This window comes from Canis aureus, chromosome 37, assembly GCF_053574225.1.
Source record: "Canis aureus isolate CA01 chromosome 37, VMU_Caureus_v.1.0, whole genome shotgun sequence".
NCBI classification, from domain to species: Eukaryota; Metazoa; Chordata; class Mammalia; order Carnivora; family Canidae; genus Canis; species Canis aureus.
In genome coordinates, this window is record NC_135647.1 from 2,715,816 (window position 1) to 2,737,880 (window position 22,065).

At 40.9% G+C, this 22,065-nt stretch overlaps 1 protein-coding gene and 1 long non-coding RNA gene across 3 annotated transcripts in view; one reads left to right on the forward strand and one right to left on the reverse strand.

Annotated features, from left to right (window-relative positions):
- The first annotated feature begins 145 nt into the window (after nt 1-145).
- On the forward strand, nt 146-17,896 carry LOC144306739 (uncharacterized). Of its 2 annotated transcripts, none has more exons than XR_013373824.1 (4): nt 146-281; nt 764-814; nt 3,080-3,240; nt 17,177-17,896. It is a non-coding gene; the product is annotated as an uncharacterized LOC144306739 (long non-coding RNA). The 2 variants fall into 2 exon arrangements; XR_013373823.1 differs by having other exon boundaries at nt 281-343.
- Nucleotides 4,813-22,065, reverse strand: part of TRIM38 (tripartite motif containing 38) — a 44,563-nt gene continuing 27,310 nt past the window's right edge. The window contains 9 exon segments of the mRNA XM_077886278.1: nt 4,813-5,412; nt 12,687-12,799; nt 12,892-12,914; nt 13,938-14,037; nt 14,039-14,166; nt 15,975-16,070; nt 17,247-17,437; nt 17,440-17,623; nt 17,625-17,771. Of these exon segments, the coding sequence (XP_077742404.1) occupies nt 4,889-5,412; nt 12,687-12,799; nt 12,892-12,914; nt 13,938-14,037; nt 14,039-14,166; nt 15,975-16,070; nt 17,247-17,437; nt 17,440-17,623; nt 17,625-17,657 (1,392 nt within the window). The 5' untranslated portion in view covers nt 17,658-17,771 and the 3' untranslated portion in view covers nt 4,813-4,888.

The following is a 22,065-nucleotide window of genomic DNA, read 5'->3' on the forward strand; positions in this document are numbered from 1 at the left end:
CAGCGTGGGGGCGGGGCCAGTGTGGGGCGGGACCGGCGTGGGGGGCGGGGCCAGCGTGGGGGGCGGGGCCAGCGCGGGGCGGGGCCAGCGTGGGGGCGGGGTTCCTGCGGCCCGAGTCTCCGGACGCCCTCGGGGGCGGGGTCTGGGCTCGGAGGGGCGGGTGCTGCTTGGTGGGCGCGGACTCCGGATCCCGTGTGCCCCCCTCGGGAGGTCTCCCCCCACGCCCCCCACCGGTGGAGTCTGCGCAGAAGGCCGCCGGCGTGGGAGGGGTGCTGCGGCGGGTAGGTGCGCGCGCTGCTCTCGCGCCCCGGCGCCCGCGGGCGATGGAGAGGCTCCGGTAGAGGTGGGACCTTGAGCGCCCCCGGGACCCGCCTCAGGAGAGAAGGGTCATCCTTGAGGCTGATGGGGTGGGGGGACCTGGGTAAGGCCGAGGAAGTGACACCCCTGGGGGAGAGGTCCCTTCAGTGTCCCTGCAGCAGCTCAAGATGTCACCCCTCTGCGTGGGCTCTCCTTTTAATTTGTCTGGGGCAGGACGGCCTCGGTGTGTTATTAAAAAGTTCTCTCCAGGGACACCTGGGTGGCTCAGGGGTTGAGTGTCTGCCTTTGGCTCAGGACGTGATCCGCCGGTCCTGGGATCTAGTCCTGCGCCAGGGTCACTGCATGGAGCCTGCTTCTCCCTCTGCCTGTGTCTCTGCCTGTCTCTGTGTCTCTCATGAATAAAATAAAATCCTTAAAACAAAACAAAACAAAAAACTCTCCGCAGATAACCACGATGGGCTGAGAAGCGCTGATCTGGGCCGAGTCCCACACAGTAGTGAGTATCTTTTGTCATCACTAAAATGGGTTAATATTTTTCTGGAGTAATGAAGGCCCAGAGAAGAGATTGAATTACCCAGGATCCCACAAAGATTTCATGATGGTGGCTCAAGAAGTCCTCTTTAGCAGGTCATGCCTATGAAAGTGCTTTGCAATGTTACATAAATTAACAGAGAAAGCCTATTTATTGTGTTACATACCTGACGCTTTGTACCTGAGTCTGGGATTATGGACCCAGTATTACACTTGAGGAAACAGGCCCGGGAGGGTAGTGTCACTTACCCATTTGTAAATAAAATGAGAAGTCAGACATAGGGGCGCCTGGGTGGCTCAGTGTTGAAGTCCGCTTTTGGCTCCGGTGGTGATCCTGGGGTTCTGGGATCAAGTTCTGCATCAGGCTCCCTGGGGGGGGGGGGGGGAGCCTGATTCTCCTCTGCCTATGTCTCTGTCTCTCTCATGAATAAATCAAATCTTAAAAAAAAATCAGACATAGATCTGCTGGTACCACAGAAAGGTGAAAATTTTTAAACTTCACTTAATAACTTTAATGGATGCAGGTGTCTAACAAACTCAAGCAGGCACTTAGGATTGACACCAAGATATAAAACAAACAAAACCCAGTCCCGTCCTCAGATTAGGCATTGGAGAAACCCAGAGGATCAGATGGCTGAGATGCAAGACCGGATGAGCTCTGGACTGAAGACCCTGCCTTTGCATTGGAGTGGATGGAAGGAGATGAGCTCTGGACTGAAGACCCTGCCTTTGCATTGGAGTGGATGGAAGGAGATGAGCTCTGGACTGAAGACCCTGCCTTTGCATTGGAGTGATGAGACACCTGATTCCTACAGGATGACAGGTTGCATCATTTTTCCTTTCCAGAGAAATTCAATATAAGCTCAAGGAGTGTAGCACCTGCTCTTGGCCACATGCTCATTAACATGCTAACCAAACTCCTTTCTGAATAATGATCTCTGTCCTCCTTATTCCTGGTGAAGAAGAACATTCCAGTGAAGGTCAGAGGAGTTTGCTGCATTTCCAATTCCAGCTGCTTGGAATACTTTTCCTTCCCTGGGAGTCCCAGAGAACCAGTGCACAGACTCCACTTCAGGCTGGTGTTATGGGTGGGCATGTGTTCTGAACAAAAGATTCACGACAGCCATGTTTCAGTTTCAAAAAAGAAAGATAACTTTATTATTATTATTACAGAAACCTGATAGAAACAGATAAGGCAACAGAAAGCAATACATGAGAATAAGGCAAAGTTACATTAAATCAAATACTTAGAACATCCAACCTCATCATCTGGGGATGCGGGTGGGAATAGCCAGCTGGTAGCCAGATGGAGAGGCCTGGATGCAGCTCCTGCCTCCGGTGAGACTTCCAACTAACCATCCCCAGAAGGGCCCTATTCACAGGGCAAATGATGGGGTCTGAATCTAAACACATGTTCCCCTACATACAGTTTGGAGCAAGCTGAATTTCCATGTTACCTGTTTCTGCATTTTCAAGGAGACTGGGCTGTGTGTCTTCCTCCCCTCTTGGATTCCATCAGGGGGTCAGCCCTGCCTGGAGCAGGAAGGGATGTGAGATTTGTAGCTCCTGGTGTTCAGAACAGAACAGCCAGTTCTGACCTGGAAGATGATGGATTTTAAATAACCAGGCTTCCAAGGGTATTCACACACCACAAGTCTGACAAACACTTCTTGTCTATACAGGTCCAGGTGGTCAGTTATGGGGAACAAATCACAGAAACATTTATCCATATAGATGCGTGAGGGGCAGGGCTGAGAGGTGGGTGTGAAGATCAGTTCTCACAGAGTTCCAGGGGCTGAGGCTGTCTGTGTGGGCAAAGAGTGGAGTTACTGATGTTGCCAAGAGTTTCTAGGGGAGAAATTGGAACAATCTGCTATGGGCCAAGGCCATTCAGGGTGTCTCTGAATCTCTATCCCTCCCTGAGTTAGATGTAGAGACTTTAAACAATAAGTTTCTTTTTTTTTAAAGATTTATTTATTCATTTATGATAGAGAGAGAGAGAGAGGCAGAGACACAGGGAGAGGGAGAAGCAGGCTCCATGCCAGGAGCCCAACGTGGGACTCGATCCCGGGACTCCAGGATGGCGCCCTGGGCCAAAGGCAGGCGCTAAACCGCGGAGCCACCCAGGGATCCCCCTAAACAATAAGTTTCTAATGATAGATTGCAAAAATTGCCCTGGCTTCATTTCATCCTGTTCTGTCTGCATGCTTTTGCTTTTGTGATTTTGCAGCTTCTCCCATCAAGAAGTGGAATGTATTTCTCTATCCCTTGGATCTAGACTTGGCCAAGTGATTTAGCAAATGTCACCTAAGCAGATGCTTGAAAAGAGGTGCTTTGCAACGTCTTCCCCTTTTGGTTCTCTTGTAGCCCTGAAACAACCATGTGAAAGAGGTAAGCTTGCCTGTTAGCAGGAGAGGGCACCCCAAGAAACCACCTGCCAACCCCCAGACTTATGGGTGAGGCCAGGCCTGATCACCAAACACCAGTGACTCCAGTTGTTACAGACACATGAGAAGGCACAACAGGGTTCAGCCACATACAGCCCTGACCTACAGCACTGTGAGTAAAACTGATAGTAGTTTTAAGCAACAAAATTTTGGAGTGGTTTGATGCAGAAATTAATACACATTCAGTGAATGGCCCTGAATGAGTCTTTTACAACTGTGACAGTTGTGTCATTCCTTCAGGAGAAGCAAGTGTTGCTTCTGGAGGAAAATCCCAGATGCATCCAGCTCCTTGTTCCCTGCTCCTTCAGCCTCCTAATTTTTAAAATTCTGTACCCCTCCCTTTCTCACATGAGGAAACACAAGTGGGGATTAATGAGATGATCTCCATTCCAGTGATGTTTTCACCTCCAAATAGCAACATTCTCAACCCCCATCTCCTGGGAATGATTCTCCCATCTGACCTCCAGCTGCCACGAAACTTTGATAGTTACCACATTATCAAAGCCTACCAAGGATCCAGCTCCTAGAGGGGTTAGCCAATGACAGCCAGAGCTACAGGAACAGAAGGGATAGAGGGAGTGGGGGAAGGGGAAAAAGGGGGCAAGAATATATCAACAGTCTTTTAAACAAACGTTCATATTCTATGATTCAGGCTAGGGAAAACAAGAGAGGTGAAGACCTAATTACATACAATGATGTTCACTTGAACATTACTTATAATTGCAAGAAACAATCCAAATGAGAGTATGAGACTGCTACAGTAACTTAAAACCACATATTAGAGTAATTTTTAATGCCATGGGGAAGCACCCACACTGAGAAAAACATGCAAGCTCTAACATATATATGGGGAAGGTGATTCTGCCAAAATCATGCCAGCAGTAACTATGTGTTGAGATCTTAAACTATGTCAAGACAGCTGGCTTAGCACACAGAATCTGGAAAATATCAACTTCTTTCCCAGTACTGAGTCCCCCAAGAAAATTTGTTTTTACTTTTAATCTCCTTCCCATTTGAAGCATATCACCGTAAGGCAATTTTAACCCTTCTTTCATACTTTACTAGTTATTGCCCAGGTGGAGCTCACTAGGTATGGCAGGCATCTGCACTCATTGCATCATCCAGGGTTATGGCTCAGATGAATAAGCAAATGTCAGTGGTTATAAGAGTCACTACATTGGTTTTCCTCCTCTTTCTTGCAGTTGGCAGAGACAATCGCAACTTTTCCTCACCGCCTACCCATGAGTTCATATGGCATCAAACAAACTGGGAGAACTCAGACCTCTTGACCTCTGGGTCACCCTGCAGGTCACCCAAAGACTCTTGGAAATCAAAGCTCTGAACCCATTGAGGGGAGATGGAAAAGACAGTGCGTGATCGTTGATATTCTCTTGCTTTCCCCCAGCTCAGGCTGACAATCTGCAGCATTTTTGCAGTTGTTCTATCTATTCACTCAAAGCAGATGTATTAAGTAGCCACTCTAAAAGCCCAGTACAAGAGCAGTGAAGAAGACAGACCACATTTCTGCCCTCACAGGATTTTCATTATATTTTCTATGGTGTTAAGCCAAGAAAGAGATTTTACTTCTTTCCTTACTCGTCTGGGGGAGGCAGAAACAAAGGAGAATGTTGATAAACCCAGAAATAGGGCCACACAGTATCCGAGGAGGAGGTCTTTGGGAAGGTAAAGATGTGGGATCCAGGTGTCATGTTGTAAAAGGATACAACTCCAATATCACAGTCCGAAAAAATCCCCACAACCAGGGGCTGCTCCCTCAGATAAAGGGAAGTTACGGGAGAGGTAAGTGCTACGTAGCCTTTCTTTTTGCATAGTCTAATGGCCCAGAATCCAGACTGAGGCTTTTGTATCACACCAACGTCCCTCTGAACACTATCCAAACAGACTCCTAAGTCCCATCCAGTTCCTTCTCCCACGTCCACTTCAAAGTAATGTCTTCCTGAGGTGAAGCCTTCACAGCCCAGAATACAGGGTAAGACACTAAATCTCTTAGAAGAATTTTTCAGATTGTCCTGGAGGTATCCACGAGTCACTTGTCTCCGATCCTCAGACAGAATTAGCTCATGATGAGCTGTATCTGGATCCAGGGTCACACTGACTGAAAAAAAAATAAGTAAGTAAGTAAGTAAGTAAGTAAATAAGTAAGTAAGTAAGTAAGTAAATAAATAAATAAATAAATAAATAAATAAATAAATAAGACACGCTTTGTTGCTGTTGGCAAGAGCACAGTTTAATTTAAATAAAACCAGCCTGTGCTCAAACCCAAGCATCCTCTGTGACTAGCCAGTAAGAGCTTAGGCAAGTCATCCTCCAAGACTCGGTTTGTTAAATATGAAGTAGAAATTATCATATATGCCACAAAGAATGGTGGGGGAATTGAATGAGCTAATGTATGCTCAGTGCTCAGAAAAATTCCTGGAATATGGTAAGTGCCCAATAAGTGCCCCATAAGTGGTAGTAATAATAATATCATCCTCCTCATCATCACCATCTTAGTCATTCAGAGGAGCCAAGGCCCGGAACTAACCAGAGCTGACATGGTTACTATCCTCTCCAAAGGCAATGGGAAGGACCAGAGGAGACCACAGGGCAAAAAGAAGCAGAGTTCAGAGTATTTAGTATCCCAAGACCCTCCCCACTGGCTATTGTTTGGATGGTCTGCCTTCCTCTGCCTTTGGCTACCCTCTCCTACAATTAGTGCCCTCCACCTGCTACTGAGGCCCCAGGGAGGTGATGAGGCTCCCTACCTACTCCTAGCCCTGGCTGCTTCACTCTTCCTTATTAATAACCCCAATCGTCATCTTTGTAGATAACCCATTTATTAAATGCTGTCCAATCAGTCCTTATTATGAGCCTGACTCAAAAAAGCTTGGAGCTTCAATTTATATTATCTTAATGATTCAGGAAAACCCAAGTTAAGAAATTAAAATGCTTACAGGTTGGCAATACCACTTGAAGGAGAAGATACCAAATTGGATTTTTAAAATTCTACCTCATGTTGCTTATAAGTGACATAACAAAAAGACATAGAAAGGCTGATAGACACCCCCTTCCCAGAACCAGAGTCTATAAAGAGAGAACTAACACCCGCAAAAAAAAAAAAAAAAAAAAAAAAAAAAAAAGGCTGATAGTTAAAGGATGGATAATACAGTTATATAGATGTTACAGTTATATAATTGCATCAAAAGGTATTAAGTCAAAGTATTATCAAGGATGAAAAGGATTACCTAAAAGAGAAAAATATATAATTCACTGGGAAGATATCCTAATTCCAAACAAGCATGCGGTAAGTCTCAAAATATATGAAGTGAAAATTACAGAATTACAAGGAGAAACTCACAACTCTACAGTCACCATGAGATATTTTAACATTCTTTTTTCCCATAATTAATAGATCAAGCAGGCAAAAGGAAGATATGGAAGATCTGAACAATCCAACAAGCCCAATCTAACAAATATATGTAAAGTTCAGCAACTAATAGAGAATAGGCACTATTTTCCAGTACAGATGGAATATGTACTAATTGAGTAAAGACTAGTCAGAAAGCAAATCTGAACAAATTCCAATGAATCCATACTGCATAAACCACATTCTCTGACCTCAATACAATTAGGTTAGAAACCAATTAAAAAAAAAAACAGTAAAAAATATTTTAATTATAAGGAAATGTAAATGTTTCTAAATCATAATATGATGATATACACACTTGAGCAATAATAAATACTACATTTAAAAATTATACAATGAAGCTAAGGTGGAATTTTTGGGAAAATTTATACCTTTAAGTGCTTATTTTAGAAAAAGAAAAAAGCTGGAAATTAGGATGCTAACTAGCTTAAAATAGGAAAAGAACAGAGAATGGGGTGCTTGGGTGGCTCAGTACACTGGACGCCCAAATCAGCTTAGGCTCAGGTTATGATCTGAGGGTCATGAGATGGAGCCCCATGTAGGTCTCAGCACTTGAGATACTCTCTCCCTCTCCTTCTGCCCCTCCCCCACTCACACATTCTTTCTAAATAAATAAATATATAAATAATCTTTTAAAAAAAGTAAAAGAACATAGAAACCCAACAAGACTTTTTCTTAAAAAAAGGAAAATAAAGTCTAAACAATAAACCAATGAAATGAAAGGAAATAAGAATTCAGTGAAGAGAGAAAAGCCAACAGTAGCTTTCACAAAAAGACTAATATAATAGGCACAGCTCTAAAAAGATTTATTAAAGGAGAAAAAAGAGAGAGGACAAAATTTGAATGAATATAGAAATTTAAAAATTAAGATAATCTATGATAAACTTTATGCTATAAATAAAATTGAAAAAAATCAACCTAATGAATAACTTTCTAGAAAAACAGTTCTTAGGAAAACCCATTCAAAAGAAAAATGTGAACAGACTTAACATAAAGAAATATAATAAGGAATTTAAAATTTACACACAGATAATAAAACATGCACATAACATCAAGGGACCTTGTCAATTTTTAAAGAAATTCTACCAGTCGAGGGATAGATAATGGCAATCTTATATCAAATCTTCCAAAGAATAGAGAATTACAGAGCCCTGTAACTTACACAGATGTAAAAATCCTAAAAATACTGTAATTAATAAGAAATCAAATTTTACATATACATATAAAATTATATTTTATATAGACATTTAATTTACATTTTATATATGTATATACTTTGTGTATTTAATGTGTTTATTATACATATTATATATTTTTACAATATATCATGTAATTATGTGATAGCATTATTTATATGTAAATTATATAATCTCATTATATAATTCAAGTCATCTAATATGTATCAATATATACTATAAGTCACACAGAATATATTTTACATCAAAAATATAATCTATATATTATATATCAAATGTTTTAATATATTATTAGATATATAATATTCTGTGTGTGTGTATAATTGTATGAAAAGACTGAGCTGTTTTTATTACCAACTAGACAGAGTCAAGCAGTCAAGGTGAAGAGCCATCTTACAATATTATTATCAACAGAGCTGGTACAGTATCAGTTATAGTAATGAGAAAAGAAGATGTCTGGAGAGGGACACTTACCAGGAAAACATATGACCCACTTTATATGTGAGGAGGTCTGATGTGTAAGCAGCCTATCCCGACACACTTAATAACTGTCTCCATCATCACTCCATCATAATCATAATACTATCAGAGTTTGGGTGACAGCTAAACTTTACTTACTAATGTCAGGATTCCTATTTACCTAATGGACTATTTGTTTGTTAACTGCTTTATGCAACTAACCCTTATCTAGCAATCTAAGTGAGGCACAATAATGATCTTCATGACAAATTAATATTTGGGCATCAGACCTATGTTATATATACTATAAAACAAAAATATCAAAATTTAGCTTTTTCTGAGGCTGCAACTATGGTTTAACGTTAGAAAATAAATTATCATAATCACAAAATTAACAGAGGAGAAAAGCCACATGATCCTATTAATTAATGCAACTAACTCATTGAGAAAATTCAATGCCCATTGATGATGATGGCACTCTTTGGAATCAAGGAGTCACAGACCTTGAATAAAAATGCATCTTGAAACCCTATATATCAAAAGATAGACTGAAAACATAAAATTCCATACATATGCCAGAGGTACTAGCTATAATGGGTTCCCTTGAGTCAATAAGAGAAAGAATCCAACAGAAAAATGCCTAATGATTGAGAGCAAATCATTGGTAAATCACAGAAGTCTAAAGGGCTAATGGACTTACAAGAGGCTTGACCTCACTGGTGAAATCATAGAACACAAATTAAGTCCACAATCAGGTATCATTTCAGATCCATCAGATTGCCAAAAATTATAAATTATAAGCAAAAACTCAGGAAGATGTGGAACGGTGAGAGCTCTGATGTTGTCGGCAGGATAAAAACTGATACAATTTCAAGATCTGCTATACTAGTCAAATTAAGATATGCATCCCTACACAGCAGCATTTTCAATTCAAGGCATATGCTCAGAGGAAACCATTCACAGAACACAAGGACACATCAGTAAGAATGTCCACAATAGTAGGTGTACACCAGCAACAAACAAAACCAACTATACATAAACTTCAAAGTCCCCTCCACAACGTGGATTAAAAAACAACATATTCCTTTTTTTTTTTTTTTTTTTGCCACAGTACAAAGTGATTAAGAGAGTGAGTTCAGAGAGATACTACTTAAGTTACCAATCATTGCTTATCTGTGTCTTCGTTTCCTCATCTATAAAGTGAAAAATGCTTCCTACAGAAAGGACTGTTGTATAAAACAGGTTAACACATGCGAAGCTTTTCTCATCTGCCATGGAAAGAGTGCTTGGTATATTTCTTGGTGCTGCTGAGACTGTATGTTGCTACACTGGAACAAGTAATATGCATTAAGATTAACAAAAATCCCAGGAACCCCAATGCTAGGTATATGCCCACAAGTATGAAAACACAAGGATGTAAGGTTGCATGGCCCAGGCAGTTATTACAGCAATGTTGTAATACACGAGTGCTGGAAGCAGCCTGAAGCTCCAATGGTAGGGATATGGTTACAAATAATTATGATATACTTATTAATATTTGCTTTAAAAAAAGCAATGAGTGACATTCTATATAGCAAATGTTTGTAAACAAAACAAAAAAAACAAACATAGAGAAAAACATAGATCTTGTTATCCAGAAAAGTAAGATTGGAGAGGGGTAGGAGAAACCTTGAATTTTTCTTCATACTTATCTGTGTTGTTCGATTACAATATATTTGTGTTACTTTTGAAATAAGAAAAGTTTTAGGGATCCTGGGTGGCGCAGCGGTTTGGTGCCTGCCTTTGGCCCAGGGCGTGATCCTGGAGACCCTGGATCGAATCCCACATCGGGCTCCTGGTGCATGGAGCCTGCTTCTCCCTCTGCCTGTGTCTCTGCCTCTCTCTCTCTCTCTCTCTCTCTCACTGTGTGCCTATCATAAAAATTAAAAAAAATAAAAGTTTTAATAATAAGGGCTCTAAAAAAGAAAGGAAATTATCTAGTTAAAAGATGAGACAATTTAAGAAAGAGATTGACTTGCACAATGTTGTAATCTTCTGTAAAAGCCAAGGGTAGACAAATCAGCTCAGTGACATCTGAGTATGATTTGTACAGAGTCCTATTTTTTCTTTTCCTGAATCTTTATAGGATCAAACACAGAGTTGCTTTGCTTTATAGTTGTTCTTGTTGTTTGTTGTTTTTAACTTGAGGGAAAAACAAATACAGGTCCATAATCCTTATCTCAATTCCCTGGGGCCAAATGGTTTTTGGATTCAGAATTTTTTATCGATGTTGTTCTACTGTGTAATAAATGCAGCTGATATTTTGATAAGGATTGCATTAAATCTGTAGACTGCTTTGGGTAGTATAGACATTTTGACAATATTTGGTCTCCCAATTCATGAACCTGGAATATCTTACCATTTATTAGTGTTGTCTTCAAATTCTTTCACCGATGTTTTATAGTTTTCAGAGTACAGATTTGTCACCTCCTTGGTTAAGTTTATTCCTAGGTATCTTAATAATTTTTATGCAATTCTAAATAGGATTGTTTCCTTATTTTCTCTTTCTGCTATTGCATTATTAGTGTATAGAAATGCAACAGATTTCTGCATATTGTTTTTGTATCTTACACCTTTACTAAATTTAGTTCTAGTAGTTTTTTGGTGGTGTCTTTAGGGTTTTCTATATAAGATATCATGCCATCTACAAATAGTGAAAATCTTACTTCTTCCTTATCAATTTGTATGCCTTTTACTTCTCTTGTTTGATTACTGTAGCTAGGACTTCCAGTACTATGTTGAATAACAGTGGTGAGAGTGGACATTCTTGTCATGTTCCTTACTTTAAGGGTAAAGTTCTGTTTTTCACCACTGGGGAGTATGTTAGTATTGATTATTTTCTTTAGGTTATTAACTGCTTCTGTATTTGGGTGCTCCCATGTTAAGTGCATAGGAATTCAGAATACTTTTGATGTTATGAAGTATATATGTATATTCTAAATTATGTGCCTACCTCTACCCGGTCTTAAGCAGTACCTTGTGATCAAATGCATTAATATTTCTGCAGTAAAATATATATTCAAACTAAGTGGGATAAATAAAGACTTCAAACAGTCTCATATCAGTACAGCTCAGTTTTGGCCACTGTGGAAGACAGACACAATGATAGCCTTTCAGAGTCCCTGCCTTCTGATATTCCTGCTCTTATACAATTCCTTCCCATAGAGTGTGAGCAGGACCTGTGAATTGCCTCTGAATAACAGAATATGGCAAATGGGATGTGACTCCTATGATTATATTTCATTATATGTGACTCCATCTTACTAAGAGACATGCACTAGAGACTCTTCTGAGCTCACTTTGAAGAAGTAATTGGCCATGTTGAGAGGCCCATGTGCTAAAGAAATGAATTCTGCCAACAACCTGAGTGAGCTTACAAGAGAATTCTTCCCCAATCTAGTCTCCAGATGAGAACCCAGCCTGCCCAACCCCTTCATATGCAGCTTTGTGAGGCCCTAAGCAAAGGACCAACTAAGCTGTACCCAGATTTCTGACCCACAGAACTTGTGAGATACTATGTATATGTTGTTTTAAGCTGCTAAATTTGTTTACTGGAAGAGATAATAGAGTCACCAGATCATTTTAGGTTAGGTCTGCTTTTGTAGCCAAACAAGTTTTTCAAAACTTTGAGTTTTCAGAGCTTTTAAAATGTTGTAATTATAAATAAGAGATTGTGGAAATATAGTAAGCACTGATTAGGAGAATCAATGGAGCAAAATTTACCAATTGAAATTGGAATTGGAATTACCAATTTGGAATTGGTAAAATTTGGTTTTCATCATGGTTCTAATATTTACCATCTGTGTTGTCTGGGTTAAGAGCCTAAAATCTTTTGAACCAAAGTCCATAATATTCACTTATCTTTCTTACCTTGCTCTGAAAATTGATTAAAATATTAACCACAAACACTATGTCCCAGTCACTGCACTAAGCACTTTGTACTTGTTGACATATTTACTTTTCATGACAACCCAATGAAGTGGGAATAGTTCATATCTTCATTTTTTCAGCTGGGGAAACTAAGGAAGTTATTTGCCTGGGTGACACAGTTATTATATGGGAGATCAGGAATGTGAAGGGTCTGCACAGATAACCAGTACGCTATGTCCTTATCTAAGCACTGGAGTATGCTAACAAGGGAGAGTAAGACAGTTACACTAAAAATCACTAAACAACCTCTCTGCTGTGAGCCTGCCCAGGGACAGGTGGTGAATGTGATCACAACATAAGGTCCCTTCCACCCTTAGCATTTAGGGATTCTTCACATACCTTGATAGCTCCGTAACATTTTCTTCACATCAAAATATAGCTCAGAAACACTGCACACAGTATGAGGTTCCAAAGAGTGGGCCTCTGGTATTTCCAGCGTCACAGCCCAACTCCTAGAATAAGCAAAGGCCCAAGGGCTTCTTCAGTGATACACTCAACTCTATATACCCATACCTCTTCCCTCATGCATTCATATAGGACTTACCTGCGCAAAGTGTCTTTCACATCCTACAGAGAAACAAAGACAAAAAGTGAATGTGGAAACATCAGTATTTCATGAGGCTTTGCACATGCAGCTGGTCTCTATAAATGTTCCTTCCAAAAAAGTAAATAGAGTGACTCCAGCTTTAGCTATTGATGAATACTCAGATAGAATGATTCCCATCCCAGCTCCCTGGGTATTCAGAATGGCAGGATGTTTATCAACCTCTGAGTCTGTTATCTTTCTTGCTGAGATCTGTGGGAACCTGTGGTGTCTACAATCACAGCCTGTGGGAGGCTTAGGGAAGAGGCCTAGGAGGTTTCCCCATGCTTCCTTTGCTAAGACTTGCTTCCAGTGACCTAATTTCTTTCAGAGTGAGCCCATATTAAAGACCACTTATCATTAAGTGTCCTTAGTGGTGAATATATACATAGCCTCTGAGAATGTGCCACTAAGATGATGGGAGCAGGTATCATGTGGTGGTGCAACAGTCATGCTATGGTCTCATGCTTACAGTATAACCTCAAGATCTACCAGTGGGAACTAGAATTAATAGCTCCGGGCACAGTTATCTTAATGGGCTGGATCTTTCATATAGCAGAAAGAAGGCCCCTTAAGGGCTGTGAAGGGCTCTACAAGCAAATTAGGGAAAAGACTGTCACTCATGTTGGCTGCCCCACTTTATCACCCACCAGTCACCTGGCGGAATATTTCAGGAGGCAGTTTGACAGTCAGGGTTCTGTGCACATGGAACAGAGACTAATGGTAGCAAAAGTTACCCTATGATTCCATTTAGCCAAGGACCCCACCACATCCATCCAGAAGGGCTATATTTTCCTGATTCACATAGATTTTTCTGATTCACTACAGACAAGTGAAGGCTACCCTAGAAATACTGAGGTATACATAAAATAAACATTTCTTTAAATTCCCCATACCAGTGTGCCACTTTTATGTGAGGCAGGCAGGCCTCATGAATCAGCCCATATTCCCTCACCCTTCTTCTCTTAACAGTTCAAGAGTTCTTTCCCCCAAGTACACAACCCCACCTGTAGCAACTTCTGGGGTGACCCCTGACATTTCTCCTCTAGTTCCAGGATGTGACTCTTGCGCTCTTGATTCTTCTGTTCCAGAGTGGCCTCATTATCTCAGTCTCCTTAGAGTCTGCTCTCTCTCTTTCTCCAGTCTCCAGAGATAAGACTTCTCCTCTTCTAGCAGGAAGCTCTGAAGATTCTTAAAGTCAGACTGAATTTTTTGTTTCTGAATCTCTATCTTCTCCTAGAGTCAAGAAAGTATGCTCAGACGGTAGAAACAAGCCAAATGTCCACCAATGAATGAATTGATAAAATGTGGTACTTTGATAATGGAATACTGCTAAGACTTAAAAGGGAATGAAATGCTGATGTATGCTATGACATGGATGAATCTTGAAGACATTATACTAACTGGAGGTTGAGAGGAGAAAGAAATGGGGAGTTAGTGTTTAATGGGCAGTTTCAGTTTGGGGTGATGAAAAAGTTCTGGACATTAGTTTCCACTATTAGTTCCCACTAATAGATGGCAGTGATGATTGTACAACAAAACAATACTTAATGCCAATGAGCTGTGTACCCTTACAAATGATTAAGATGGTAAATTTTATGTTATGTGCATGTTAACATACACATACAGAGAAGAAAGTTTTCTCAGCTACTTAGTCATTGGAGCTGGAAGAATGTCACAAATATAACAACAGAGTCATGCCTAAGAAGTAGGCACTCAGATGTTGGAGAGTTATCATGATTCTCTACAGTTGCCTGATTGATTTCCTTCTTCTTCAACCAAGGTACAAGAGGAAGGAGGGTCAGTGGTGCCAGATAATTTAATCATGGAATTAGGGCTGAGGTCAAACACTTTATCAGTTACAGAGGAAAAAAAAATCTGAGTTTTTATTTGGGATGTAAGGAAGTATTTCTGAGCCTGAGGAAATTTCTTGAAGTGAAAGCTTGTAATAAACATCACTGTGACTGGAGTCTAAGACAACCAGGCTAGTAGGGAAATCCATGGTCTCAGCAGGGGGAGGTCTGAGTGGCAGGCTTTTATCATAGTTAACTGAGAAATAGTCACCACCAGCCCAGGGTCTAAGTAATTATCTTTATGTGTAAGACTTACAGAGGCCAAGTGATACTCTCTTGGGACTTGGCTTTCATTTTGGGAGATACAGAATTGCAATTTCTGCCAGTGCTTCCCCAATTCAGACAGTGTTTTGATGACTGAGATGATGTTCTAGAAGACTCATGGATGCGGTTTCTGTATATATTAGTTAAAATCAAGATCCTCCCCACTGTCCAAGAGCCAGAAAGGGAAGTGAGAACATCCTCAGAGTTTAGCAACCAAAGGGCAGAGGATGGAAGAGACCCCTGAGAGAGGCTAAATGGCTCACAAGCCTAAGGCATTTGGCTACAAATTGATGGATTACATAAATATTTCCATTAAGGAATGCCCCTCTGATCATGGGGAGCTGGTCAGCCATGGAAATCATCTTAAAGACTCCTGGTCTGCAGTTTAAATGTACAAGTTCCTGCAACAGTTATGACCCCTCTTATAAATCAAATAGACTCCTTTTATCAGCCTCACCAGCTGAGTAATATGAATCTCAACTTGGAGTTTTTCTGTTTCCTTAATGTTCACAAAGATTAATTTGTGAACCTGTGAGGCTGGGAGCCACAGCCTGCACTCTGTGTGCTAAGTGTGGTAAAGTATTAAAGTTGAGTCCTTCAAACCAGGAAGGAACTTTGAGGTATTTAAAATATGAGACCTAGTCAAGGATGGCTCTAACTTAAATAGATATCCCAATTCTGCTTCTCCTAAGGTATCAAGAATCCCAGTCAATTACAACTGAGAAGTTGAAGATATTAGACATAAATTCTTACAGATGTAGACAATGAGGGACATAAAAACAAAGGAGAGTTCCTTTTTTGGGTTTCATCTGGTTCCCTGTGGTCTGGTTTAGTGAAAATAAATTATCATTGTGTTCTGTCAATCCTGTCCTATTTTTACACTCCAGGATAGAAAATGGCTTGAGATCAATAAATCCAAATTCTTACATTCCATTCACTTATTTGCTTTGTTGTGAACACCTTCCGTTTCATACATTCCTCTTCTAGTTGCTTCAAATTTGTCACAGCATTCTGAAGCTTTTCCTGAAGGAAAAATTCAGTGAATAAAGTCAATTCAATTTGATAACTCTTCAGTAAGCACATAAAGGGAACCCCAGCCCTCCAGACTATCAGAATAACACTGAATATACATTGAGTTGTTACAATAGTCTAGGAACACACTAAGGACTATATGTGCAATCAAATATTTGATTCTCTTGGCAGCACTGAGTGATTGGTAGGATTTTAACGTCATTTCTGTGCAGTAGACACTGAGGCTTAGGAAGGGGTTAAATAATTTGCCCAAGATGCTACAACTGGTCGATGGCTGAGCTGTGATTCCAACCTTGTCTGCTAACCCAAAGCCTGAGCTACATCCACCACTATAGTCTTCCCAGGGAAACGCTTCACACGCAACAAGCTAATCATCTTCTAAAAGAAGATTTTATAAAGTAATATGTTGAGCCAAACAACCAATGCCAGAGTGTCTAATACACACAGAACTTTGTGTTATGGTGAGTAGGGAAGGAAAGCCCAAGATGTCAGCTAAAGTAACTGGAAACACTTAATGGAGGAGGGAGGTTCTGATATCTTTGAAGAGTGCTAATTCATGAAGCCAATCTAAAATGATTTTGTATGTATATCAAGCTTTTGGGTTATTTTTCAAAATAGTTTCTCACATTTCCATGGAAAGCAATTTTAAAATGACCCGAATTGCTGATTGTGTTCAATACTAAAAGAATCAAATCCTGTCTTCTGTAAACCCAATAAGTATACTCATCTATTCTTGAGTCCTCTCAAGAAAGGGCCCTCTGAAACTTGTCAAAGACAGTATTGCCATGACTACCCAGGGAACTCAGAACCTTACTACAAGCCCACCTCCACCTCATAGGGGAGGGAACAAGGAGCCCCACACTAGGAACCTTTTCCTCAAATATAGGCAGGTCAGAGGGAGAATAAGGTAGCAGGACTGTGCCCTTTCTTCATTCCCTATAGCAAAGGCCAGCCTTCCTTTACTGCTTCTGAGTGAGAAACAGGAGTTGCTCCAAACCTCTCCCTCCATTTCATCTTCCATGAAAAATCATTTCCAAATCCTTTAGCTCCCCAAGCTTCCATCTTGCCTGAAACTGTCCCTTTCCTCCTTTTTATAGGTATAATCTGAACTTTACTCTTTGATACTCGGAGCAGTACTTGCCAAAGCCCTCCAACCCATTCACTCACCTTGTAATCTTGGGATACGTCTTCGATGAGAGCTGTGTGGTGCCCCTTGTGCCGCGGTGACCGCTCACAGCACCAGCATATGAGCTGGCTCTCGTCTTCGCAGAAGAGATGGAGGTGCTCTCCGTGTTCCTCACATGACATTTCATGTTCCATCTCCTTGATGGCTTCAATGAGACTTCCCAGTTGCTTACTGGCCGGAGGCTGGACAACTGAAATGAAGCCCGGCAGTGGGGACAGGGGAACATATTTGGCGATGGTTCTGCGTGGCCTAGGTTCTCAAGGAAGCTGATGATGCACAGTGTGCAGTAGCTATGTCCACAGCTGATGCTCATAGGCTCAGACATTAGTTGCAGGCAGATAGCACATGTGGCTTCCCCCCTTCATCCTCTTGGTGATTGGGGCAGAAGCCATGGCTTTTCCTGATAAGTTCTAATACTGGATCTAGAGGCAGAGGTGAAAATCCACAGGAATGGAATTACAGCTTACTGGCTGCCACTGGCCTCCATGGATCTTGGAGTCTTCTCTCTAGAGAGAAGAAATGGATTGGAATTTAGATGGTACATAAAATGAGGCTGTGTTGTGGGAAATGGTAGTGATGAGCACATGAGGGCCTTCTATTTAAATGAATTAAAATTAAATAAAACTTAAAATTCAGTTTCTCAATTCCATAGCCATATACCAAATGCAGTGATAGAGACTGGTGGCTGCATGATAGGTGCTACACAACACTCCAGGGTTGCAGAAAGTTTTCTTAGACCAAGCACTGACAGAGAACAGGAAAGGCTTCCTCCTCAAAGTGGTAGCAAGAGAGAACTCTGTGAGGGTGTGTGAAACTCTTTCCTACTCTAATGAACACCAAGAATAACGAGTACCAGAACGATTTCTTTGTGACTGGAAGTAACCCTGGGGTAACTGGGGCTACTGTGTATGTTCTTTCAGAGGAAAGATATTGTTGTGGATATAATAACTCATTTTCTCAGAAGAAATAGATTTTTGCTTCCATATTATTTCCTCTCTGGCCACATAAAAAGCAGACTGAATGGCATAAGTTAATTTAATACAGTTTCAGGTGAAGTCTCCCACTATTCCTGGGATAGGATAGCAGAATAGGATAGTCAAGATCATCTAAGATTGGCTGTGGACAATTGCAGTTGGTACTCTCCCCTACACATTGGGAACCATGTCAAAATTTCAAGAAGTGCTACCAGAAAAAATCTTGTTTGCCTATCTCAAAAGCTGTTCCTACCTTTTCTCCTGATGTAGAGCCTTTATTTGCATTCCAGGGGGTAGCCCCGACTCATGTGACTTGAGAAAGATACATTACCCATGCCCCAGCAAGAAATTCTAATTGATTTAAGCCAGTCAGACATTGTGATCCAGTTTGCTTGTCAGTTATCGTGTCTGAAGTGGGCATGCCACTGCATTTCTGCCCAGGGGGATATGAGAAACCTTCAGGTTCTTGGAGAAAAGGCTCTTCTCTTGTTATCAGAGGCACATAGATGAACAGTCCCTCTCCTTCTGCTCAATGCTGTTGTGTCTGAATGGGGTCCTGAGAAGGCTGCGGGCAGCTTATGACATGAGAACTAATCTGCAGATGAGAGACATGCCAAGCATGGCAGAGAGGAAAGAGAAAGCTCTGGGCCACAGGCAGAGGCTTGTGTGGCGTGAACCGCAAAAGGAAATTTTAAAGAAGTCAGCTGGAAGGGTATCTGCATTGGGCGACATGGCTGGGTAGGCATGCACAGTTTGCTGGACACGCACACATACAAGCACACGTTTATATATGTGCAGCAAAGAATTTGGCAAAACATCATGTTCTTCGGTTTTCTTCTACTGTTGCATGTATGTATAAATTATCTCCCTCATGGGACAGAATCTTGTAGTGCTGGGTTTCAGAAATAAAAGTGAAAATTAACCACTTTTATCACTTTCATTTACAAGTGAAAGGAAAATTGTGCAATGGCAACACTGAAAAATTTCCCAGCCTGTCATGGTCGCTTCCACTTTTAAGAACTTGGAGATTACATTGGGTCCACTTGGATAATCCTGGACACTCTGCCTGTTTCAAGATGAGCTGATTAGCCATCTTAATTCCATCTGTGACCTTAATTCTCTTTCTGTATGTAACAAAGCATAGTCAAAAGTTCCGGGTATTAAGGCAAAGACTCAGATCCTTGCCATCTTAATCTTTCTTCCATTTTAGGTTGATTCAAAAATTTATCCATTTGGTAAACATTTGAGCACTTGCTATGGAAATGTAAATGAGACATAGGCCCTGCACCTCAAGGAAGTAATGATTTAGTAATGTCTTCCTTACAAAATGTTATAATATGCAGCATTCTATTCAATAATAAGGGAGATGTCATTCTAAATAGTCTAAATAACCTGTTGCAGATATTCCAGATGTGTATGTGCATGTTTTTCATTTTACAGCTGACTAACTGAAAGTTTACTGAGGCAAAGCTACTCTTACCCAGGTGCGCAGCTGGGAAAACTAGTGAATTGTGATTTTCTTGCTTGTCCAATGGTTTTTCCTCCATATCAGTGAATGCTTTATGCATGAAGAATCCGGGTCTTGTTTTTGTTTTATAATGACTTACAGACATGTAAAACAAAATACGAGCAGGGCTTTTCCTGTTTTCACAGAATTTCAGCTGAGAATGGTGGGTGACAGATCCTCACTGAATCTGTGAAGTTCAGGGACTGTCCTCGCCAACAGTCTAAAGACGATAAAGACTTATTGAAGTTTTCTTTGAAATACATCGAGAATATATATGTATGTGAGTGCCTGTGAGTATATGAGTGGCTTTTCCTCCTTCCTCATCCTGGTTGAGAGACACTTCCATGACTACTGCCTAAAGAATTCTAAAGGCGGGGCCTTGGCCAGAGTTACCCATTAGCACGGCAAGGAGAAAGGGTAGCAGAAAAACATGCCAGTTTGGGGGATGTTTGGATATGTGATTTCGTGGATCAGTGGCTATTGCACAGAGGAGCTATGCCTGAGTGAACAGACAGGTCCCTCTCTGGAGGGCAGGGAACCTCAGCAGGGGCTTGTGTGGCATGAACCCCACAAGGGATTTTAAAAGAAGTCAGCTGGAAGAGTATCTGCATCAGGGGATGCAAAATCCTACCAGTGAGATCCAAGAGAAAGCATGCCTTAACAGTGAACAACAGCTATTTCTCAAGAATGACAGTTACTGTGACCGTGCCCTTTCTCTGAGCCAGCAGCAGGATGGAGAGGAGGAGAGGAGGAAAGAAGGAGAGAGAAAGGAAAGAACACACACAGCCCTCCACCCCATTCCCCTCCCTGATTTCAGTGCCTGCATATTCTTCTGTCCTCGCCAACAACTTTGTGCTAAATGGCTCTCTAAAGGACAACTTTTAATTTTAAACACAGTGTTTCTCCAATTTGGGTTTCTAAGTTTCTGTGAGTTTCTGAGTCTAAAGGCTCAAGTTATGTCTTGGAGATCAGGTTCCTGACTTAGAGACTTGGTTATTTATTTTTTTCACAATGTTCCCTCAGTATAATAATTTGTATTTAGAAAGCTATATTCATTGACATTGAAAAATCTATAAGACTTCATGTTTTATAGTTTAAAATAAATAACCTTGGGGAACCCTGGGTGGCTCAGTAGTTTAGCGCCTGCGTTTGGCCCAGGACATCAGGCTCCCTGCATGGAGCCTGCTTCTCCCTCTGCCTGTGTCTCTGCCTCTCTCTCTCATTCTCTGCCTCTGTGTGTGTGTGTGTGTGTCTCATGAATAAATAAATAAAATCTTTAAAAAAATAAAAAATAAAATAAATAACCTTGACTTGAGGAGACTCTTGTCAAAATAAATATCACATGCACAGGCAGGAGTATGTCAAGATTTGTGTCTCATAATTGTGAGTAAACATAGTAAGAACCTTCACTTTGGGTTTTGCCATTTTGTCCTTGGGATTTTTTGCACAGGCCCAAAGTGGAGGTGGTCTCTGAACTTTAGGAAATGAAATGGGGTCACTGTGGTAGCAGATAAAACAATTTCTTGTTTTGGTGATGGGCACTGTCTCTGTATACAGTGGCTCTGGTCTGTGTGGGTCCATGGCTAGAGCTGGCCAGGACAGTAGGTGACTGGAAGGAAGGAAATCCCTTATGTTCCTCCTTATATAGGATAACTACCTCTGCTCTTTTCAAAATGTACAGACAGGGTTATCATCTTTGCATTTCTGAACATGTACAGGGAAACCTAGATACTTGCAAACTTGATTTGTAAGTACACCCAACTGCTTCCCAGCACAGCTGACCCTCAAATAAAGCTGGTAAAGTAATACACAGTACAATATAACCTAAATTGATCTTGGATCTTCATATATGCATCCTTTGGTGCTGGCAACCATCAGTGACTTGAAGATTCTTCCTTTGATCAGGTGACGATCCCTTAGTCAAATTGAGGCAAGTAGCCATTGTTGATTATAAATTTTCAAAATCACCTAATTCCTTCTAACCAACGACAATGGGGACAAAGTGAAGAAAACACAGCATGTGATTAAATAGAGTTTCACCCCAGAAAAACAGTCTGCTGAAAAGTTTTTGGTCTCAAAATGCTAATACAGGAGTGAATCAACTGGGAATGGAATTCATATGAAGAAAATTATGAAGCTTTTTCTCAGGGAATGGACAAAGTATTTCTCAACATTCCTGAAGTCACCTGAAACTGCAATGCATTTCACCACATTTCAGCAAGATAACAAAAGCATGCGGTGGGGACAATGGCTTGTCTTATACATATTTGTCTGTGTGAGGATGAAATAAACCATCAGTTATGTGGAAAATCTGTAAAT